General features: G+C 36.8%; 1 protein-coding gene across 10 annotated transcripts in view; it reads left to right on the top strand.

Moving 5' to 3' along the window:
* The window catches only part of TUSC3 (tumor suppressor candidate 3), a 217,881-nt gene that overhangs the window by 99,083 nt on the left and 93,363 nt on the right, over positions 1–25,435 (top strand). For all 10 annotated transcript variants that reach the window (XR_009493074.1, XR_009493075.1, XM_059882305.1 and 7 more), the window contains 3 exon segments: positions 9,697–9,814; positions 13,134–13,274; positions 16,149–16,289. Coding sequence is in view for 8 of the 10 variants with exons in the window: in XM_059882305.1 (XP_059738288.1) it covers positions 9,697–9,814; positions 13,134–13,274; positions 16,149–16,289 (400 nt within the window). In the remaining 2 variants the exon portion in view is untranslated.

The raw sequence follows: 25,435 nt of genomic DNA, 5'->3' as shown, positions 1-25,435 counted from the left end.
TCTGCTTTTTCTTTTTTAAGGAATTCAGACAACTTGCCTTGTATATTGTTTCATGATCTGGATTTACTTGTTTCCTCATGATTAAACTCAGTGACTAATTTTTACACAAGTACGATAGCAATTATCTGTGTACTTCTTACTGCATTGTATCAGGAGGCATATAATGTTCACTTCAATTCAGTCACTCAGTCATGTCTGACTCTTTGCAACCCCATGGACTGCAGCACACCACGCCTCCCTGTCCATCCCTGACTCTCGGAGCTTGCTGACTCATTTCCATTGAGTTGGTGATGCCATCCAACCATCTCATCCTCTGTCATCTCCTCCTCCTGTCTTCAGTCTTTCCCAGCATCAGTGTCTTCTCCAGTGAGTCAGTTCTTCACATCAGGTGGCCAAAAGTATTGGAGTTTCAGCTTCAGCATCAGTCCTTCTGATGAACACTCAGGACTGATCTCCTTTAGGATAGACTGGTTCTGTCTCCTTGCAATCCAAGGGACTCTCAAGAGTCTTCTCCAACATCACAGTTCAAAAGCATCAATTCTTTGATGCTCAGCTTCCTTTATAGTCTAACTCTCACATCCATACATGACTGCTGGAAAAACGATAGCTTTCGCTAGATATAATGTTAGTTCTTTTAGATACCAAAGGTGAAATCGATTACTTGATCACAGTGGGGATCCCTGCATCTTTCTGTTGTACAAGTATATCCTTCCCTGGTAATAAGTGTTAGCAGGAGGTGGATAGGTTAAGAGGGGAGAATACTTAAAAATTATGTAACTATCCTATTTCTTGGTACTTTACTCAGCGATCGTAACATCCATTGATAATCTCTGCCTGAATTTGGTGTTTCATTGATTATTGTGAATGGTGATTTTGAACATTCTGTCTTTGCATCTGCGTTAATTGGTTAGTATTTGTCTATAAAGGAGAGCTCTTCCTTCCTCCATTTTCCCCTTGGAGTATCTCTACTCAAAGATTCTTGTTTATTCACTAACCCATTACTGTGATTATTCTTCTTCACTCTTCAAGTTGCCCTAAATTTCCAATGGAAACCAACTCCCATGTCATTGAATGCCTCTGTTAGTCTTTGCTTTCTGGCTCAGTAAAATATTCTAAGCCTACATTATACTTATTCGTGGAACTGAAAGAAGCATTTTTTTTTTTTTTTTGAGGAGTCCTTCCTCCTTTTGTTGGAAACAGTGTTTAGAAAGCAACACCTGGGTAAGTTACACTCTTTCCTGTTGAGATAGTATCATTGTTTTCAGACCTTTTTAATAGAGCTAAGATGTGTGTACATATGTGTGTGTATGTATGTGTCATATAAATTAATAAAGACATAACTTACGACTTTAATTGGATATCTCCTCTTCCAAGCTAATACTGTAGAGTTTTTCCTGTATTTTCCTCATTCTAAGTTTTATCTGCTTTCTACAAATTGAAACCCTGGATCCCACCAATATTATGTATTTGGTCATTTGGTCTCTCGTTACGTATTTATAAAATAGTTGGAGAATTTCAACACCAGTATGATCTCTGAAAACAAATTATGGACTGGAGTCTCTATGCCGTTCCTTTCTTTTACCTACATTATGTGTCAGCTTTCTTAGCATACACCCTTTAAGCTTTCTTGTATGTTTGTGTTACCATTTTTCTTGAGAACAAAAATTCTACTGACATAAACTGAGTTATATGTGCATGTTATATACAGTTTAGTATCTCTTACGTTCATATACATTTTTGATGTAAGATATGTGTTGGAATCATATATTCATGTTAGAATAGTTTTCTAAGGAAAAAATAGATGCACAGAAAACATAGTGTAATGGACACAACATCTTTATCATAGAAGTAGTGAACTGTACAGAGCCAGTTACAAAATGGTAGTGAATCTTCAGCCCTTCAGAGGCATTGGGTCTATTTAATATATTTCCATATATTAAGTAGTATTCTGAATACGTATGGCACAACCAGAGGGAAGTCACTGTTGAAATCTTTGTGCAGCATGTTGTTTACCAACTTTTCTCTCTTCAGGATACCAGGACCATAAGTAGTGGGTGGTTCTGCTCACCCCAGATCTCTCTCTCTATATATTATCATCTGTAGAGATTAACTGGGGCTTCCCTGATAGCTCAATTGGTAAGAATCCACCTGTAGTGCGGGAGACCCTGGTTTGATTCCTGGGTTGGGAAGATCTGCTGACGAAGGGATAGGCTACCAACTCCAGTATTCTTGGGCTTCCCTTGTGGCTCAGCAGGTAAAGAATCCACCTGCAATTTGGAAGACCTGGGTTGGGAAGATCCCCTGGAGAAGGGAAAGGCTACCCACTCCAGTATTAATTTGATGTTTTATGAAGACATACTCTGATGTATCTATGCAATATATAAGTAGCTGTTGTTCAGCCACTGAAGTCATGTCCAACTCTTTTTGAACCCATGGACTGCAGCACACCAGGCTTCCCTGTCCTTCACTGTCTTCCAGAGTTTGCTCAAACTCATGTCCATTGAGTCGGTGATGCTATCGAACCATTTCATCCTTTGCTGCCTCTTCCCCTTTTGAATTAAATCTTTATAATTTAATAATTCAATGTTTATGATTCATCATAAATATATAACTGTAAAAAACATACATTGGGATTTTGATATCTGTTACTTTATAGGAAATTTGATTAACCTTAAAAAGAGAAACCATGTTTCTTTAAAAATCCCTTCAAGGGATAAAAAGATAAAATATACATTCATCATGGGAGCTGTGTTAGTATATACGACTATAGATGAGCTAATAATACTTGATGATAATACAAAATGTTATAGCATTTGGGTTAAGTGATTTTTTTTTCTTGTTTTCATAATAAAAGATTGGAAAGATTTCATAGAAGAGCTTTATCAGACCTGTGCCCTGCAGTTGCTGCGTAAGCCTTTCTGGATGCTTGGCCACAACTTGACTGCCCTCTTCAGGCTGCATGTGAATGGATTAGAAACGTTTACAATGTACCCTCCATTCATGGTGTTGCATCTCTGATGTTCCTATGAACTATTAAAAAAGAAAATACTTTTTAGCTAACAGTGTTGGAAAAGTGCTTATTTAAGTGTTTGGAGCATTTTCAGTTTTCAGCTTTCAGTTTCAGGAAACAGTGAAGTTGGTAGGATTCTCATAAGTACTAGTGATGGCTTTGCTCATTAGAATAAGCTGACACAAGTCTTTGCAAGAAGCCAGTGACTTCCTTTGTCATTAGTTAGGCTTAAGCGTGAAGAAGTTGGAAAATGGAGGGATAAGAGGTAATGGAGTTAAGTTTAGAGAACAGGGTTTATGTTATTGGACATATGTTAATATTTGCACATTCCTTCTACCAAGTCTTATATTGTAAATAGATATTATCAACGTTGAAATATGTATTTCTTAGGCTTATTGAATTACTTTTCATGACAGACATATCTGGTTTCTAGTCCTATTGCTACTAAATTATATTCAACAGAAGAAAGCGCCATTTATCTTGTCAGTATTAAATTTTCACTAAGTATTGTATTTGTGTTGAAAAAAATGTAATTTTCTCAGCTCCCCTGGAATTCTTTATTCCAGCCAGATGGATTCCTAACTAAAAGCAAAATGTGTAGAAAATTTTGCTGGTTGTTTCGGCATGTTAGATGCTAAAGGAGTATGTGTAAGAAACAGGTCATATCTTCATTTACATACTATTTTAATAGCCTCGTAGATTTTCCCAACTAGACCATTATAGTAACATTCAAGGTGGTTTAAAAACATTTATTTTCTCCTCCTATAATACATTATGCCCTCTCCTGCCAATTACAGCTTTCTTAATCAACATTTTACATAATGAACTTCTTTCAAAACACTCAGTAGCTGTTCACTATTTACAGAGTAAAGTTAAGATCTTGTGTATCTTTCTCTTGGAAGAGAGGTATCAGTTTCTTCTTTCCTATTTTCTGACATGAAACTTACATTCTGTTATTTAACTACATAATACACATTTCAGACTGGGTAGTGTTTGTTTATACTCTTCTCTTCCCTAGATATCCTCTTCCTGTCCTTCCTTGCTTACTATTTAGCCCTTCCATTCTTTCTTGAATATTTTCACATTCACACTTTTGTATAGCACCTGCAGTCTGCAGTTTTTTTTAAGTATATGTATCTCCTTTGTATGTTTGTGTGTGTCTTTTCTATTCTCTAACAAGCATCTTAGAGGTGGAGACTGTGATGTATCTTTTATTATTTGCATAACATATGAAAACACTGAATACATATTATTGATGATTAAGATGTACATTCTGTATTGCATGTGAAATTGATATTAGATGATATGATATTAGATGCTTTAGTCATTATAATCTTTCAAGTCAAGACCACTATTCCTTTAAGAAATAGCATGTATTTGTGATGGTATATGGTGTAAGGTATTTCTTTTTTTCATCCTAAAGTACAGTGAAGCAGATTGATCTTGAAAGGGACATTGATCTGTGACATTAATCTGACTAAGCAGGCTTTTAGTCAGACTCTCCAGATTTCACAATCTCTAATTTAGACTTACTTAGGGTGTGTGGGGTTGTATGTGTATTGTGTATATACACAGACTCTTTAGGAAATTATATTATTCATCAAACCTTAAATGCCTGTTTTGGACTAGGTCTTAGCCACCGAAGAATCCATGCATAAACATAAAATGCATAAACAGAACAATATGTACATAAATAGTGCTGCACAGTAGCTGAGAAACTGTAGAGATTTGAAGGGGGGGCATTTTGGAGCAAGCTTTCTGAAAGAACGGAGGACATTTTAAGCAAAGGATTTAATACTTTAAATCTTAAAGAATGAACACGGGGTGTCATACAACGGAGAGACCCTTTGAATGTGTGGTATGTTCATATGGCCATAGATTGTAGATGTAAATTGTGGAGACGTTGTGTTGTATTCTGCCCAAGGTCTTCGTTATGTAGGCAGTTATCTAGGACTTTGGAGCAGAGGATAGAACCCATGGTTGATTATTGGAAATTAAACTGAGAATGTGGACAGTGTGGAAACAGAGTTTGACGGCGAAATGAATCCATCTTCTTTGGCTTCTCAGTACCACTTATCACATCTTGTTTTAGTTTTTTCGAGTATTTCTAATTATCTGACATTTTGTGTGTACTTGGATGAGGCATCTTTTTTTCATGGAATGTATTATTCTTGAGGTCAGGGCCCTTCCATTTATTATCCATTCCTTCATTACCTGACACATTGTGGGCACCAAAATATATTTGTGGACTGAATGAATGTATACCTAATAGAATCTAATAGGTCTGCGGTAGGTTATCACATGATGAGGGAAAAGTTCAAGATTATCCTAGTCATATCATCCCTTAAGATCTTATACACAGATGTTGAATACTAACATTTGATTGTTCTCTTCCTGTTTTTCAAAATGAAGCATTTTCATTTCTTAGAATATCATCATCGTAAGAATGTCAGTTTTTGAAGATTTACCATTTCCCTGTTTTGCTTTAAAATTTAAAATGTGTTTTTGTGAAAATGTTCCTTTGTGTAAAAATAACCTGTTTTCTTAATTGTAATGCCATCCTTTTAATGATTTATGTATTTTTTTTAATGGGAGCACTGTTCTCTTAAGGTTTATCAGTCTGCAGAAATGTTCAGTGAATCATCAGTGCCAATTCACTGTATGATGTTACTATACATATTTTCTTTGAAAATAATTGGTGAATTTGTTATTGTTTCATTGCTCTGTCATGTCTGACTCTTTGCAACCCCATGGACTGCAGCCCACCAGGCTCCTCTGTCCATGTGATCCTCTAGGCAAGAAAACTGGAGTGAGTTGCCATTTCCTTCTCCAGGGGATCTTCTTGACCCAGGGATTGAATCCTCGTCTTCTGCATTGGTAGGGGGCTTCTTTACCACTTAGCCTCCGGGGAAGCCCCCAATATTATATTCCATATGACAAAAATCATATCAGATTTTAGAGCTCATATTCGTCCTAACTCTGTTTTCATTTAGGATTGGAAGAGAAGCTGTGAGGTAGTATTTGTTTAAACAGCATGTTCTCATTTATATCACAGCTTCAGTTCATCAGCATCTTAAATTCTTTCTCTAGTGTCTCATGCCTGCTACTCCTGCTCCCTGAGATGTTCTTTCTTGACCTCTTTGCAGCGATGGATTTTTCTCTTCCTTGGAATTTGAACATTAATGTCCCTTCATCTGAGAAGCTTTTTATGACCGTGTCATCTAAGTAGATCTTCCATTGTTTTCTGTAATACAATTCTGTGTAATTTTTCTCTCAGTATTTATTTTAGCTTTGAATGATTTTCTCTCATTTGGTTGGTTGTTTATTATATGTCTCCTCAGTAAAACCTCAACTCCATGAAAGCAGACCTTGGAACCTTGGAGATTAGCTCACTTTTTGCTATTAGGTGCTCATGTTAAATGTTACTTAAGCACCAAAGCTTTACAAGCTTCTATTTCATTGAACAGATTCAAAATATATATAGTACAGCTTTCTGCCTGCTGAGCATAATGCAGTTTCAGGCTGATGTTTACAGTGGTAGATATTTTGGACTGTTTTACCATAAAACGTGCCCGTGAGGTCTTTATGCTAAATGATCTCAGATAGGTCTTTATGCTAAATGACCGAAGATAAAAGCTTTGTTTGCTTTTTAGCTCTCTTAAATAGATATATTTCGATCATAGCAATATTATGTGGCTCCTTGTTAATAAAAAAGGGCCTAGACTATCCCTAGCCCTTGCATTCACCTGTTTGCACAGTTAGCCATAGGCAATCTGTTATTCCTTTATTTTTTCTTTCTTTTTTTTTTTTAATCTCTAAAGGTTACTTTTGTATATTTTATACAGTACACCTAGTCTTTACATTTCTGGCTCTAACAAGTGAGGATTTAACTCATCTCACCTCTTGTCATTTTTATAGCTTTTTTGTTTTACTATTATAAAAGTAAATAGCATCCTTCTATTACTTATTCATAAGTGATATCTCTTGATTCCATAAGTTGCAGGTTAGCAAGTACAACCTCTCCTCCCCTCTTACCCAGCAAATCCTGTTACCTCTATCTCTATATTGTCATCGTTGATAGCACTGTCATCGTTGATAGGCCATCATTATGTCTTGTCTGTAGGTTGACTTATTGTTTCCACATAAATAACATCAGTTGCAAAGTAGTAGGTTTTTATTATGGTTCCTTTTCTACAGTGTCGTGCTGTTGCTTATAACTCTACTTCTGTGTAAAATAAAATGTTCAAAATAATTAATTTTTCCCATCACCTATTAATCTAGATAATGATAAATTTTAATTTTCTTCTTACTTAGACCTTGCCTTTTATATTCATTTTGTTGTCATCATTCTTACTGTTGTGGGACCAAATATGTCTCCCTACAGTCTTTGATATCGTCCAACGCTTTCTAATTATAATGGTTGCTTAGAATGTATTCTCTTCTTCATCTTGAGGTCCAATTAAATTCCTGTTCTGATTTGTATTTCACAGCTTTGTAGTCGGATCGCAGCTTTCTTACACATCTGCCTTTCCTCCTGCACCATATCCTGCCTAGTCATCTTTTTTTTTTTTTTCTTACAGTTCCTTTATTATATTGTCAGGTTTTCTCATTTTTTCCATTCCTAGTACCTTTCTATTAGTTATATCTTAAGGTACTTTCACATGACTTATATTTCTTCAAACATGTTTATTTCAGACTTCATCAGTTGTTTGGCTTGATGTAATTCTAGATGGAAAACAGCACGCCCTCAAAACTCTACAGCCGTGTTCTGCAGGCACTGAGCGCTGCCGATAGCCGGTCCAGTCCCCGTCTCACTGTTTGCCCTTGTTAAATACTTTTCTCTTCAGAAAGTTTTTAGGACCTTCTTTTTATCCATAACATTCTAAAGTATCACAACATGTTGGTCTTATTCCACTTATTCAGAATCTGGCAAGTAATTTAATTTGAATACTTAGTCCCTTTAATTGTATTATGTTTCCAGAAATACTTCCTTTGTCTCTTCTCTTTCTGGAGTTCTTTCTGTTTGAAAGTTGGATTTATTGGATTAAATATCTAGGTCCCTTTCTCCTTCCTCCCCCCAATATAGTCTACCCGTGTCCTTTTTGTTCTGTGAATTTTATTTAACTCTGTATTTAATTTGAGAAATCATACTTCCTCTTTAAAGTGCCCTCTCAGTTTATTTGCTCTTTTTTATATGGCATTGCTATTTTTTTATGACTACTGTTGGGAAAAGCAGTCAACCATGGGCTGTGATCATCCCGCCTGTTCTTGCTGGGCACGCCAAGAAAGCAAAGGATTGTGTGTGCAGTGACAAGCCTTAAGGAGTGGCGTTATGTCTTTCCCCAAAGCACGGAGTTGGTCATCATGTACTAGAAAAACAGTAGTCCCCAAACTCGGTAGCACAGTCCTGTAACCCAGTCAGCTGTGTGTGTGGACATCCAGGAAGGGCCTTTTGTGTCATCCCGTGAACTTGGGGGCACAGGGATACAAACAAGAAGAATAAAGTCCTCTAGGTCTCTGACCCTGAGTCTTGTGGCTTCTGCCAGCACCCGAGACAGTAACAGGCTGGCTTGTTGGCAAGACGAAACCTCCAACCCAGCAGCTTTGTGCTTCTTATCCAGTATTTTCCTAGGTTCTTCTGCACTGCTGTCTTCTTGGAGATTGTAATTTCGTCCATCAAAACTTTTCCACTAGCCTTACGTTTTCCAGATATTCCTTGAAATCTCTTTATCTGCTGCTGACTCCTTTCCAAGTTTTTTTGTGATTGTAGGATTAGACCTTTTTCTGTCTATACTTTGGGGGAGGGACTCACCATATCTCCTGTGAAGAGTCAACTACATGGAAGAAGCTCCCTCTCCTTTTTTTAAGTTTTAGCAATCACTGTTGCTTCATTTTCCATGACTGTGCGTACATCCTTTTGCAACCAGCCTTTCTTTATTTCTCCTCCATGTCTACGTCAAAAAATAGAGCTTCTGTATCTGGCGTATCAACAAAATGTCCAATATAAATGAATTCAAAATAAGAGTAAATATGCTCTTAGAGGAGGGCTTGTTTGTGGCATTTGGTTTAGCTACTCAAATCTTTGCTTACTTTTAGGTGCAAACGTAAATGCATTTTTAGATAGATGGAATACATAAAGGTGGAGCATAACTGATATTTACAGTTTTAAAACATATCCATGATGTTTATTTCTCTGTTAAAGTGAATTGCAAAATTCTTAAAAACGGCTCTGTGCTTTTTACAAAAAATCATTAGAAAATTTAAGTTATATATATGTAGGAAGTGGCACAAAATGATTTTATCCCCTAGAACAAGAGTTGTCATGCTTCTTATACAAAGGGCCAGGATGAGCTTTTTGCCCTCACACTTTCTACTAGAACTCCTCAACTCTGCCCTTATGTAGCTTAGTAGCAGCCGCAGCAATAAGTAAATGAATCAGTGTGTCTGTGTTGCAGGAAACCTTTATTCATGAATGATAAAAATTTGAATTTTAGATAATTTTTATGTGTCATGGGATATTCTTTTTTTTTTTTCCCCACAGCCATTTAAAATATAAAATCTACTCTTAGCTTGTAGTCCTTACTAAAGCCAGGGTAACTCTTGCCCCAGAATTCCTGTTTTATTAATAGCTTTGTTGACGTTTGAATACTGATAATGTTTCCACTCTGTGCCATTATCCTTATCAGACTAGCTAACGAAGAATATCAAATACTGGCTAACTCCTGGCGCTATTCATCTGCCTTTTGTAACAAACTCTTCTTCAGTAAAGTGGACTATGATGAGGGAACAGACATTTTTCAACAGGTAAGAGAGTTATATTTTGTTTCAATAGCGTATTTATCGGAGTTGGTTATGGTTGATAACGTCTTTGTGTGCCAGGTAAAAACACAGTTCAGTGATTCCAATGAGTAGTTACTAAATTCTGTGGTATGATGAAGATAATATTAAGTGTAATTATTTTAATCAGTACAGTTTTTGCCATTAGTGAATAAACACATTTTAGCTTTTCCATCATAGAGGAAATATGTTTTTTTTTCCCATCATACAGTGGCAGTTTATATTGCTGCTGCTAAGTCGCTTCAGTCATGTCTGACTCTGTGCGACCCATTAACTTCATTTTGATATTTAATTGTATGTGCTTTGGGTGGTATTTTGCATAAATTTGTGAAATTTTATATAAGATTCAAGGTAAGTTTTACATGGGGCTTCCCTGGTAGCTTGATGGTAAAGAATCTACCAGCAATATAGGAGACAAATATTCAGTCCCTAGGTCAGGAAGATTCACTGGAGGATGAGTGGCAACTCACTCCAGTATTTTTGCCTGGAGAATCCCATGGACAGAAGGGCCTGGTGGGCTACAATCCACAGGGTTGCAAAAGAGTCGGGTACGACTTAGCAACTGAATAGCAACAATGAAGTTTTACTTAACCTTTAAGCTGTTTTAGGGGGATAAAAGGTCTTTAAGCAGGGGTGAGTGTGAGTGAAAGTCGCTGTCATGTCCGACTCTTTGCGACCCCATGGACCATACAGTCCGTGGAATTCTCCAGGCCAGAATCCTGGAGTGGGTAGCCATTCCCTCCTCCAGGGGATCTTCCCAACTCAGGGATCAAACCCAGGTCTCCTGCATTGAAGGTGGATTTTTTACCAGCTGAGCCACAAGGGAAGCCCTTTAAGAGGATTAATTAAGGTTAAATGATGTCCTAAGGATGAAACTAGAAATCAGCAAAGAAGAATGAATTATCAGTCTGAAAGCAAGCAAGCAAAAATATTCACTGACGGTCCACTTAAAATTAGCTTGAGTCTAAATGCTTTTCCATGACCTGGTAAAGAACTGGGTCAGACAGTGTAAGAAAAAAAAAAGGGACAAGGATACCCAAACTAATCCATGCTGGGTACTGCAATGAGTTGTACATTTGAAAGGCATGATCAAGCACTGATAAACACAAAAAGTTAATAACTATAGGTTAACAGCAGGGGTCAGGGAGCCAGACAGTTGAGCTCAGATTTTATCTACATATTTTATCATCTCCATATATTAACTTTGTATTCTTGGACAAGGGACGTAACCTCTCTATACCTTAATGTCTTCATGTACGAAACAAATAAAAATGATATATTTCTCTGTGATTGTTGTGAAGCTAAATGAAAGAAAACACATGAACCACTTAGAAGTGTCCCTGGAATATAAAGACTCAATGTTAGCAGTGATGATGATATAATCTTGACAAATTTCAATAGGACTGGAATCCTTATAAGAAGTAGGACATGAGTCCTTTTGGATTAGCATCTCATCCTTATGACATCATTTAAGGGGGGAGTTCAGTTCAGTTTCTCAGTCGTGTCCAACTCTTTGCGACCCCATGAATCGCAGCATGCCAGGCCACCCTGTCCATCACCAACTCCCGGAGTTTACCCAAACTCATGTCCATCGAGTCAGTGATGCCATCCAGCCATCTCATCCTCTGTCGTCCCCTTCTCCTCCTGCCCCCAATCCCTCCCAGCATCAGAGTCTTTTCCAGTGAGTCAGCTCTTCGCATCAAAGTATTGGAGTTTCAGCTTTAGCATCAGTCCTTCCAGTGAACACCAGGGACTGATCTCCTTTAGGATGGACTGGTTGGGTCTCCTTGCAGTCCAAGGGGCTCTCAAGAGTCTTCTCCAACACCACAGTTCAAAAGCATCAATTCTTCGGCACTCAGCTTGCTTCACAGTCCAACTCTCACATCCATACATGATCACTGGAAAACCATAGCCTTGACTAGATGGACCTTTGTTGGCAAAGTAACGTCTCTGCTTTTGAATATGCTCTCTAGGTTGGTCATAACTTTCCTTCCAAGGAGTAAAGCGTCTTTTAATTTCATGGCTGCAGTCACCATCTGCAGTGATTTTGGAGCCCCCCAAAATAAAATCTGACACTGTTTCCACTGTTTCCCCATCTATTTCCCATGAAGTGATGGGACCAGATGCCATGATCTTAGTTTTCTGAATGTTGAGCTTTAAGAGGGGTATATAAGGTTAAATGATGTCATGTAGAAATTTGATAGTCCTGGGCTTGTTAGGGACTTGTTCAGAAAGTAAACTATATGTGACTCCTGTGTGATGGCTGAGGCTAAGTGTCTGACAACAGACCAGCAAGTCAGTGATGTGTTAGAGGGAGCTGTGCACTAGCAGTCATGTTGGCTGTAACTGTCTCGTGTGCACCTATCAGGAAAACGCACACAAAGTGTGGAGTGGGAGAAAGGAATTGGTGACTGTGTTTTTGTTTAATTTAGTAAAAATTACTAAATGTCCATAACATGTACGCCCCCGCTGGTACTGCTGTATCTTTACCTTGAACCGTGATCTAATGTTTGTTGTTACTTGAATTTTTTTATTTTTATTGTTGGGGAATGTTGAACTGTATATTGGAAGCCAGGGCCAAAAAGCTCCTTGCCTTTCATTTGAATCATTTTTCATAATTCTTGGGCAGCAAGAATTTAATCTGTATCTGTGCTTTGCAGTTTACTCCCCAATGCAAATTAACCTCATTTTTTTTTAGGTTGTTATTAATAAACACCATTTATACTAGGGTGGTGTATATTCAATATACTTTTCAAATGAAGCTTGCCTTTAGAAAATAATTAATGAGATGTAACCATTTTAAGACAGTTGAAATAACAGAGGAGGTGAACAGAAAAAGTTTTTAAAATTAATAGAGAAGTCAATATACTCAAAATTAATTACATAATATATTTATATCTTTCATCAAATGCCAACCTTTTTCTTTAACAACTGCTTAAGAACTGAAAATCATCCGTGTACCCCCAAACTACAGTAGTTCTATTTTGCACTTTGAATCATTTCATTCTTTAGTTGTAGAATTCTAGAAAATAAAGAAGGAAATGAGCAATGAAATAGATGGATATAGCTGAGAATATGAATGATGTATGTGAAATGTTAAGGTTCAGTGAACTTGGCCTAATTCATAAGTTCTTTTCTATTCAGCAGTATATCAAGATGAATAAAAACAGTAGTTAAGCTCTGGAAATCCCCTTGGATTTTTCATAATAAATGCCGTCTTTCCAAAATTCATGCAGGAAAAAAAGCTGGGATATTAGATTTAGTCTTTTTATCTCATGTTTTACAGCTCAACATTAACTCCGCTCCTACGTTCATGCATTTTCCTCCAAAAGGCAGACCCAAGAGAGCTGATACTTTTGACCTTCAAAGAATTGGATTTGGCGCTGAACAACTAGCAAAGTGGATTGCTGACAGAACGGATGTTCATGTATGTTTTTATTCCCCACAGTTTTAATAATAGGCTAATTAGCTTGGTTTGGTATAACATTATAATAAGGCCACAGGATTTTTTTCATTTTCTCCTGCTTTAGGAAAACTGCATATGATAGCTGTAAGCTGAACTTTGAGTTAGGTGAATTTAAATGGTTTTTAGAATAATGGTTTTTAAAATATCAATGAACCATTAAAGAATACATGTTAGGCACAAAGTAATTTCTGAGGCTAAAAAATATACTGAATATAGCTCAGTGGTCTTAATAATCAAAGATACTCTAATTAAAAAAACAGGTGTATAATTTTTATCTATCCTTTGGGCAAATAACAATAGGATAATACCCACTTTTCATGAGCCATATGAGAAAATGTCACTGACATATGCTGTTCTTAGGACTATAAATTCTAACAGTATAATTCTTTCCTTCCTTCCCTTCTCCCCCAACCATTAACTATGGGGGAAAAAATTTACACATTTTAATAGAAGAAAATCACTCAGGAATCAGATATCTAAAAATGAGAATTGAATTAAATGTGTACAGTCTAGACAAACAGTGGTGTGCAACATTATTTGACATAGAAAGAAGCTCAAAGGATAACAAGTGAAAAAGTAGGATAGAAAAACAGTATTTATAGTTGATTTAGAAAAGCAAAATATTACTGAGATATGTACAATGTTGATGGTAGTTAATGTCTTTGTGGAGGGCTATGGCTATTTTGTTCCTTAATACCACTAGAAGTTTTTACAGTGAGCAATTCTAACCAGCTATTTAAAAATTACATTTCCCTTAGATATAATACAGGGATATTAATTTTGTGTAAGCATATTTCTCATTTGAGATAGATGTGTCTCATACTATCATTGTACATAAAATAATATAGGTATTAATGATATTTTGGTGACTACCTCTTGTTTGGTGGAAATATTTAGGCAGATATTCAGTTCTACAATGTATCATTTGTTTGGTACAAAATATTAAATGTAACATTGGAAAGTACTACTAGTTCTTTATAAGAAATACTCAGTTTTAATCAGAAATAATTCTAACCTATTTATCACACTTATATGTTGTTGACAGATCCACATTTGTAAAAAGAAAATACATATTTGGAAATAATTTCAAACTTTAAGTAGTTCCACAAATGAAAAAAGTGTAGTCTCAATGTATACCCTATATCAGGATTCACATACTCTTAACTTTTTATGGCTTTTGCTTTGGCATTCTTACTCTCTTACCATCCCTCACCCTGTCTACACATATACTTACATACCCACACACATTTTTTTCTGAATCCTTTTAAGGTGAATTGTCTTTCCTAAGAAATACAGGACCATACAGTTATTGTGTTCACAGACGCACATTAATATATTGAGCTTCTGTACATAGTCTAGTTTTGTCAGTTGACCTACCCTGTCCTTCCTAAATCGTAAGCTCCCTATGTGGAGACATTTAGGATCATGCAGATATCCTACTCCTCATCAAAATTTTGTCAGTATTTAGTATCCATTGATGACTCTTCCTTGATCCAGATTTCATCATGCTGGTTGCAGAATGATGATGTTCCAGTTCTAGCACTTTGTCCATATTTCAGATTGATCCTTGGCATTTTACTGTAAGCAAGAGTTCTCCTCTCCTCTTTGTATTTCATTCATTCATTGGTACACAATCTTATATTGTTTTTTCCCTCCAGTGATTGTTAGTACTATGCTTAAATATTTTGGTACCAAAATTGTTCTAAATATAATTAGTGGGAGCCCCTTCATGCTGGCTTCTTTGTTCTTGTAAAGTATCTCACCTTGTAAAGTAAGTCGGGGAAATAGGAATCCTCATATACCACTTGTGGGAATGCAAAATAGTGCAACCACTTTGGTAAACAGTTTGACAGTTCTTCAAACCATTAAGCATAGTTTCTATGTGACCCAGAAATTCTACTCCTAGGTATACATATGTAAGAGAAAAGAAAACATACACTACACAAAAACTTGTGCAAAATGTTTATAGCAGCATTATTCATAAGAGCCATAAGGTGCAAACAACGCAAATATCCAACTGATTATTTGGCTAATGGATAAGCAAAGTGTGATATCCACACAAGGAAATACTAGCCATGAAAAGGAATGAAGCAGCGGCACATTTTACAACAAGGGTGAGCCTTGAGAAGGTCATACTGAGTGAAAGAAGCCAGTTACAAAAGACTACATGTTATATGAAATTGCAGAATAAATGTATGGGGTCAGAAAGTAGATTGATTGGTGGTTGCTTAAGGCTGCAGGGTAAGAGGAATAAGGGAGTGGATGCCAAAAGGGAATGGGATTTCCTTTTGAAGTGATTCAAATGTTCTGATACTGACTGTGGTGATGGCTGCACCTATCTGAATATGCTTAAAAAAATATATCACTGGATTGTACACTTTCAGTGGGTGGATTGTATGGTATATGGATTAAAGCTCAGTAAAGTTGTTTAAAAGAAAATGTCTTAAAAAATTCCAATTTGAAATAATACAAGTAGTAGTCCCTCCATCTCACCTCTCCTTTTTACCAGATGATCCCGTGTTCGGGATCATCATTGATTATCTGGTTCATCATCATGAACCAGAACAGCTCTGGGTTGAATGTAAGTAGGTTTTGCATATATTTAACTGTATTCACCTAAAAGCACCAGAAGAGCACGTTTTGTTACATAGCCATGATGCTTTAGGGCATATATTTTTGACTCATAAAGAACAAAAGGAATGTTAGTGCCTGGTATGAAAAGTAAGGTGGTACCTTTCTGAATTACATGTGTTAAAGATCAGAAGGACGAGAATATCAGAGAAAAAAATGAATATTTTTCTTGAACTTTAAAACATTTTCATTGTGTTGTTGCAGATTCGTGTCTTCAGGCCTCCCAACTACTCTGGCACCATTGCTTTGGCTTTGTTGGTGTCACTTGTGGGTGGTTTGCTCTATTTAAGAAGGAACAACTTGGAGTTCATCTATAACAAGACTGGTTGGGCCATGGTGTCTCTGGTATGTTAACACATTTACCCTATTTCTTTGGGTAATGGTCCAAGTTGTGTAATATTAACAAAGTGATCCAGATTATAACTGTAATGAAAATCAAGTCTGGATGAGAAGAATTAACTTTTAGGACTTAGGTGATGTAACTTAAGTTCACCATTAATGTAGCTTGTGCTCTCTTCCTTCAGTTTTCACAACTAAAATGTAATGTCTTTCCATGTGTACTTGGCATATTACGAGTGCTAGATAAATGTACGGTAATACATTTAGAAATACACTAGGAATTCGTGTATTTTTACTAATTACACTAAAAATACTTACAGACTCTTAGAGTCTGAAGCACTTGGAAATGTACTCATTCAGCTATTTTTTCCCCAGCAACTCTTTTCTTTTGTCTCTACTATGTGCCTGATAATTATTAGGTATCAGAGATATAAAGGTAAGACATAAACCCCACCTGATTGTAATTCATCACAGGGATACTAATCAAACTAATCAAGAGATAAATCATGTAACATTCTGCATGCTGTGATGGAAGTAAGCACACAGGATTAGAGGATTACATACTATATAGGAAGGACACCTAATCTTGAGTACTGAAAAGTCATTATAGGCTTCCTAGAGTGTGTGACATCATTTATGTTTTTTAGGTTAAGAGTATCTTAAGATCTCTAGCAAGTATCTTAGTAATGATGCCTACAGTCATCTGCTCTTCATCATTTTACTTGTGGTCTTGGTCAAAGCATAAGAATGGAGAAAGAAATACAGGGAATAAAAAACTGTAAAGAAAGATATGTTACTATTTACTTAATTTGTGATTTGCCTATATGACTGTCTACATGAAAATTTTATCACAATTTACAGAGTAAAATAAAATTAATACTAGAGTTGAACAGTTCTGAATTCAAGGTCTCCAACAATCATTAGGATTTTTACACAGTAAACAATTTAGATGATTAAAATCTCTTTCCCAAAGGAAGAAGAAAATAATGATACTTAAAAGTAACAAAAGATGTATAAAACATTTATAAACAATATAAAACATGAAGCTATTTAATATGTATATGTATACATATATATTTACAGCTAAATGTCAGTTTGTTGGTTTTACCTTCGTGCAGTAGCCCTCCATCCTTCCATTTTTCAGCAGACAGTGGTGTTTATGATACAGTAGGACAGACTGATACAGTTTAGATATAGTAGGACAGACTGATAAGTGAGCATCCCAGTCAGCTCACCTTAAAGCACCCATCATGTGCAATAATAGCTAATGTCTTGAAATTCAAGCAGATCCTCTATGGCTTTGTGGTAGACAGAGAAATAAGATTTTGAGGTTTGGATTTTTTTAGCGTAAGTAAGATTTTTCAAGGAAAGTTTCTTAATATTTTCTCAGTTTTTGATAACCGAGTTAAAGAGATTTATTAGTTATACTCCAGTTACTGTAACTGGATCCAGTGGGTGATCTCAGTCACCGTGGTCATTAAGTTTGAAAGTGTTTTGGACGTTGCTTAGTCTGGTTTTCAGGTTGCTTCATTCAGTTAAGCCACCCACTGTCTTGGTGAAAAAAAAAATACACCCCTTTTTTCAAAGTGTTATTGGAAGGTTAAAATTCCTTTAGTATTTCAGCATTATTATACCAAATTTTGTCACTGTTTCAGTCTCCTGAAAAACTAAGTCTGCTTCTGATGTAACCATGTGCCTGAAGTAGACCCAGATGATACACCTGCATACACTATTCTCCCTTCTCAAGAGGAGGTGGCCTCCCTGGCAGCTCAGTCAGTAAAGGGTCCGCCTGCAATGCGGGAGACCCAGGTTCGGTCTCTGGGTTGGGAAGATCTCCCGGAGAAGGAAATGGCAACCCACTCCAGTATTCTTGCCTGGAGAATTCCATGGATGAGCCTGGTGGGCTACAGTCCATGGGGTCACAAAAGAGTCGGATACAACTAAGTGACTAACTTTCACTCCTCAAGAAGAGACGTAGAGTTATTACTGTAAGTAATAATGGACATTACAGCACCTTTTCCTTCTTTGGGGGTTATGTTTCTTATGCTTATTCTTTATAATGACTATGAAAAGGAATTTCTATTATCATGATTTTACAGACAAGAAAACAGATTCAGTAAACTCAATTTGCAGAACCTCACACCTGGGATAGGATTCTGTGTACATCTAACTTAAGACTTGGTACTTCTCACAGTGCTGTGCTGTGCTTAGTTGCTCAGTCATGTCCGACTCTTTGCGACCCCATGGACTGTACCCTGCCAGGCTCATCTGTCCATGGGAATTCTCCAGGCAAGAATACTGGAGTAGGCTGCCATGCCCTCCTCCAGGGGATCTTCCTGACCCAGGAATCCAACCAGGGTCTCCTGCATTGCAGGCGGATTCTTTACCAGTTGAGCTACCAAGGAAGCCCTTTCACAGTGTTGGGTTCTCTAAATCTGGCATGTGCCTCATATGCTGGCTGTTTAGTCCAGTGGATGCAGTGAGTCGTTACAACTCTAAATAAATGTCTAAGAACATTTATATGGCAACTAAATGTTAGTACTTAAATGGTCAATTCTCTCACACCCTCTGCCACATCATATAGATTTTTTTCCTTTGAATCCTTGAAAGCTAATGAGCTTGGCATAACAGAAGATGCTCTAACATTCATAGACACATACTTGAGAAGGAAATCTTGGCAGGTATGTCTACTCCCCAATGGCAGCCTTTCAGAAGCCATAACAGGCTGCAGAAAACAGACATGTTTTCAAACAATATGCTGGAAAACTCTGAATATAAAATGTTGAATTAAACAGATTTGTCTTTTTTTTAATTTTTCCTCATCTGCTGATGGCTTATGAAGCTTAAACAGTGAGGGCAGAAATAATTTAAATCTCCGTTACCATTTTCTGTCACCATTACCACCACCAAACTTGATTCTTTTTAATGAAAAACTATTTTACATGAAAAACTGGATTTGCCCAATTCCAGTCCTTTTAAATCCAATTTTTGGGATATCCTTACAAAGTTAAGAGGCCATCCAAAATACTGAATCATTTACTCAGATTGCTAGACATTTGTTTATTTAAAACAACCAATATCTGGTTCTTCTTTGGAAATGATATATTTTGAAATAATTCTTGGCAAAATACTGTTATCTGATTTGCAGAAATGCTGAAATCCTTGGCTTGCACAGTAAAATGAAGTTCTTAAAAAAAGTAGTGAACTCTGTACAACAGCACAGCATTTTTGTAATGTAAAAACTGTATGCACAAGGAAAATAATGAAAAAACAGTTTGGTGGAGAATTTCTATGGACATGCTCACTTCATAGTAAAGAACGACTATACATACAGGTCGGAGAAGGCGCTGGCACCCCACTCCAGTGCTCTTGCCTGGAAAATCCCATGGACGGAGGAGCCTGGTGGGCTGCAGTCCATGGGGTCGCGAAGAGTCGGACACGACTGAGCAACTTCACTTTCACTTTTCTGTGTTGGAGAAGGAAATGGCAACCCACTCCAGTGTTCTTGCCTGGAGAATCCCAGGGACAGGGGAGCCTGGTGGGCTGCTGTCTCTGGGGTCACACAGAGTCAGACACGACTGAAGTGACTTAGCAGCTGAAGCAGCAGCATACATACAAGTAGCAGTTGTGTCTTACCTTTGAACAGATGCCAGAGTACCTCTGAGTCCTTAGTTCTGAGCGGACTGTATTCTAGGGCTGGTAAATTTTTTTTTTCTCTTTTTCATTATTATTTCATATTATTGTATATGAGTCATGGGATTAAGAATCAAGTATATGCTGGGAAGAGAAATCTATTAATAGTGCTTTAAGGTATAGGATAGAGACAAAGCTTGCAATTTCCTGGCATAGAGGAAGTAATATATGCAAATGTTGAAACATACATAGATATTATAGCTTCCTGGTTTTGAGCTTTAAAGAAAAAAATAGATGAAGGAATAGTCGTAAGTTGTTCTTGGTCTCATGCTTCCTAGGGGGAAAAATGCTTGTTAACATAAAGGTACTGTTGGTTCTTTTTGGAGCTAAATAAAGCATTGGTTCTGGTTTGGTTTCACTCTGCTTTCCAAACTTCGTCCACCCCCTTAAGATGGAGGATAATAAAAAACCTACACATGTATACCTGTGGCGGATTCATTTTGATATTTGGCAAAACTAATACAATTATGTAAAGTTTAAAAATAAAATAAAATAAAAAAAAAACAAACCTACAGAGTACCTGTTTCATGATGAGTTTAAAGTAGAATGGTTGTATAAAATGTTATATTTTGTAGCCCTTAATGCAGAGCTTTATGGCAAGCTGCTGCTGCTAAGGCGCTTCAGTTGTGTCCAACTCTGTGCGACCCCATAGACGGCAGCCCACGAGGCTCCCCCGTCCCTTGGATTCTCCAGGCAAGAACACTGGAGTGGGTTGCCATTTCCTTCTCCAACACAGAAAAGTGAAAGTGAAGTCGCTCAGTTGTGTCAGATTCGTCGCGACCCCATGGACCGCAGCCTACCAGATTCCTCCATCCATGGGATTTTTCAGGCAAGAGTAGTAGAGTGGGTTGCCATTGCCTTCTCCTGTGGCAGGCTATCGTCGCAACCCCATGAACCGCAGCCTACCAGATTCCTCTGTCCGTGGGAATTTCCAGGCAAGAGTAGTAGTGGGTTGCCATTGCCTTTGCCTATGGCAGGCTAATGCTCCTGATAGAGGACTGTCATTTCAAACCAGGAATATGAATGTGATGAGTAGTTGCATCCATTTCAAACACAAATAAAAGCCTCCTAAAAATCCACAATTAAAACCGTGAAAGATAAAAACATCATTTAAAAAGATCTAATAACCCAAGCCTTATTATCACAGTAAATCTCAGTAGGATAGAAGCTGTTCTCTGCCTTTTAACACCATTGCTCTGCATTGTAGGATGATTCATATGCCATAATATTTCTTCTGTCTCAAACACATTATATTGGTTTAATTATGTTCTATGAAAAATGTAAGCTCCAGATTAATATATTTATTACTACATAATTTTCACAATTTATGAAAGTTTCTGTGGCATCTATACATTATGGTATATCAGTAGAAATGTGTTTTTTGTGAGCATTCTGAACTACAGGGCAGCTCTGACTTCAGAGTGGAATAAGCTCCTTTTTCTTTCAAATTTTTCTTGAATAAAATTATGCATTAATACTTTGTAATGTCATACAGGTATTATCTCTGTGGCATATTTATAAGTGCAAAGCAAATAATTGCTGATAATATTTGTTTCCAGTGAAGTAACTTCTAACAAACAGCTTTTCCCATTAGGTAGTTGAATCATTTGGCCATTTGAAGATAGGTATGTCAGTTTATGGACTTCCCTGGTGGCTCAGACAGTAAAGCATCTGCCTACAATGCAGAAGACCCGGCTTCAATCCCTAGGTGGGGAAGATCTCCTGGAGAAGGAAATGGCAACCCACTCCAGTATTCTTGCCTGTAAAATCCCACGGACAGAGGAGCCTGGTAGGCTACAGTCCATGGGGTCGCAGAGAGTCGGACACGACTGAGCAACTTCACTCACTCACTCATGTCTGTTTATAGGTAATTTTTCTATATAGCCAAATGTATAATTTTGTTCATATCGGGAGTATGACAACAATATAATGAAATGAGTTAATATCTTATTAGGGTATACTTTTCTTAATACATATAGCATTTAATTTTCTTTAATGAGGAGAGGTAATGGCCTATATAAACTCAGACATTTAAAAGTTACTCAGATGATCTTACCTTTTTTTTTTTTTTGCGTTTGAATGTGCTTGTCTTGAGTTTTTTGCTTATTATAAAGCTACAAATAAGCCTCAATGTGAATATCCAGTACATGGAGTAATCCCCCAGCTTCTGTTCTCCATTCATCATAAAATTTCTCAATAGAGGAAACATACCTCAACATAATAAAGGCCTTATATGATAAACCCACAGCTAACATGGTATTCAGTGGAACAAAGCTGAAAGCTTTTCCTGTAAGATCAGGAAGAAAGCCAGGATGTCCACTTTCAGCACTTTTGACATATTCGCTGTCCTAGTGAGAGCAGTTATGCAAGAAAAAGGACATCCAAATCAGAAAGGAAGAAGTAAAACTGTCCTTGTTCAGATAACATAATACTGTGTATGAAAGTGAAAGTGTTAGTCGCTCAGTGTTGTGTGACTTTTTGCAACCCACCAGGCTGCTCGGCCTGGAATTCTCCAGGGAAGAATACTGGAGTGGGTAGCCATTTCCTCCTCTAGGGGTGAAAGTGTTAGTTGCTCAATTGTGTCTGACTCTTACTCCTAGAATTCATAAATGAATTCAGTAAAGTTTCAGGATAAAAAAAATCAGTATACAGAAGAATGTGGCACTTCCACATACTAATATCAAACTATCAGTGAAACTAAAAATCCAGTTTCATTCACAAGTCATCAAAAAGAATGAAATAACTTAGGAATAACTTTAACCAAGGAGTTTAAAGACCTGTACACAAGTAACTACTAAGACACTGATGAAAGAAATTGAAAATGACACAAGCAAAGGGAAAGTTATACTTTGCACATAGATTAGAAGCGTTAGTATTATTAAAATGTTTACTACCAAATATTATACTACCCAAAGCAGTCTACAAATTCAGTGCATTACTATCAAAATTACAAAGGCACTTTTTACAGAAATAGAAGAAACAATCCTAAAGTCTGTATGGATCCACAGAAGATGCTGAATAGACAGAACAAAAATAAACACGCATATGTGATCAATTAATTTGTGACAAAGGAGCCAAGAATAGGTGTTGGGGAAAGGACAGTCTCGTCAATAAATGGTGTTGGGAAACTGGACAGCCACATGCAGATGAATAAAACCAGACCCCTACCTTAGCCACACACAAAAAGTTAACCCAAAATGGAGAAAAGATTTGAATTCAAGACCTGAAACTGTAAAACTCCCAGAAGAAAACATAGGTGGTAAGCTTTTTGATGTTGTTCTTGGTGATAAATTTTTGTATTTGACATAAAATGCCAACGCAAAACAAGCAAAAATAAGTGGGATCTGCATCAAACCATGAAGCTTCTGCACAGCAAAGGAAACCATTAACAAAATGAAGAGACCATCTGGATGGGAGAAAATATTTGCAAACCATGTATCTGTTAAGGGGTTAATACCCAGAATAAGGTATTGGCGCACTGTGGTCCATGGGGTCGCAAAGAGTTGGACACGACTGGGCGACTGAACATCAACCCAGAATAAATAAAAAACTCATACAGCTCAATAGCAAAAACGACAAATAAATGAATTTGAAAAACAGGCAGAGAGAAATGGGTTAATGGTTTGAACAGACACTTCATAAAAGAAGATATAGAAATGGTCCCAAGAAACATTTAAAGTTTAGTCATTTGGAACATGTAAATTAAAACCAAAGTAGTTACCCATAGAAGCCTATTAAATATGCTCAAATTTCAAAGAAAGGTGACATTAAGGTTAGGACAGATATGCAGGAAAATGAGTCTTCATATATTACTGGTGGAAATGTTAAATGGTATCTTCCTTCAATTTCACTTCTGGTTATTTATCAAAAAGAAATGAAAATGTGTGTACATACAAAGGCTTGTCTTTGAATATTCATAGAAGTTTTATTCACAAATATACCTCTTTGAAAGAAACAATATAGTGTCCATAAACAGGGGAATATATAAACAAACTGTGAAATATGCATACCAAAAAAAAAAAAAAAAAAGGAAACAACAAACCAGGCAGAGAATCAGGAGAGACATTGTTCTAAAGAGAGATACAAGTGGTAGTTAAGTCACTGAAGCCTGGTATACACATACTCTATGATGCAGCATTTTCAAGAAAATTTTCTTACCCCTTCAGAGGTCTATGGAGGTAAATAATTAGGAAAGGCACCAGTGGACTGTTTTTAATAGTATTCTACTTGATCTCAGTGTTAGTTACAATGATGTATTCATGTTAGAATTGGAGAAGGCAGTGGCACCCCACTCCAGTACTCTTGCCTGGAAAATCCCATGGACAGAGGAGCCTGGTAGGCTGCAGGCCATGGGGTCGAGAAGAGTCGGACACGACTGAGCGACTTCACTATCACTTTTCACTTTCATCCATTGGAGAAGGAAATGGCAACCCACTCCAGTGTTCTTGCCTGGAGAATCCCAGGGACGGGGGAGCCTGGTGGGCTGCCGTCTATGGGGTCACACAGAGTTGGACACGACTGAAGCGACTTAGCAGCAGCAGCAGCAGCAGCATGTTAGAATTCATTAAGCTGTACCCTTTAAATCATGTCCATTTTTGTCCTTTTTTATTTTAGTAAATAAGATACAAGAGTAAACTTGTAGTTTAATTATAAAAATTTAAATTTCCAAATTAGAGTGGTAAAGTGCTGGACATTTCCATTATTAAAGTAAAAAAATAAATACCATTTATACTTATTTTAGAGATAGAATTTTAATAATTCTAGGCCATTTTGCACTGTCAAAGTTTATTTAGTATTTTATTATATTGTGAGAAGTGCCCACAGCTCTGTGTGTAATTATAAATACTGTAAATACATCTGTCAGTACTTCAAATGATTAAGCAAGTATACCATGTTTAAGCCTGCTTTTGTTTTATTGAACCATTTCTTAGAATCTTGAATAAATCATGTATTAAGATGAATTTTTAAAAACTTCTATAACAAAGCATATGTAATATAGCTATTGCTATTTAATTTTAACTTCTCATTTTAAAATTTGAGCATTTTCTCATGTGTATGTAACATTTGTCACACTGTAGTTTTTACCTTTCCTTATTAATGCATTAAATCACCAAACCTAGTGTGGATCTAGTAACTACCACAGATTTGAAGTAGTTAAGAGTATAAACAAATGTTTTGAGATATCCACTGTAACTGTTGTAATATGAAAATGTTAGAGTATGAAACAGGTGCTGTTACAACTATTGTGATCTGTCAACTGCATACTTACAAGACAGTGAAAATGAAGGTTTGTTTTTATCTCGTTTAAGTACCCAGATCTCCTTCCACCCCCGCATTCTATGCATGGCCTCTTGGAGTCTGTTCTCTGTTACTTGAACCATTTCTACTCTTTTCTGAGACTAACACCCCCGCTTGGGTACTAGGTCTCCTTCCTGCTCTGCTATTCAGTGACCGTGCAC

This window comes from Bos taurus, chromosome 27, assembly GCF_002263795.3.
Source record: "Bos taurus isolate L1 Dominette 01449 registration number 42190680 breed Hereford chromosome 27, ARS-UCD2.0, whole genome shotgun sequence".
In the NCBI taxonomy this organism is placed as follows: Eukaryota; Metazoa; Chordata; class Mammalia; order Artiodactyla; family Bovidae; genus Bos; species Bos taurus.
This window is presented reverse-complemented; position numbering and strand designations above follow the sequence as displayed.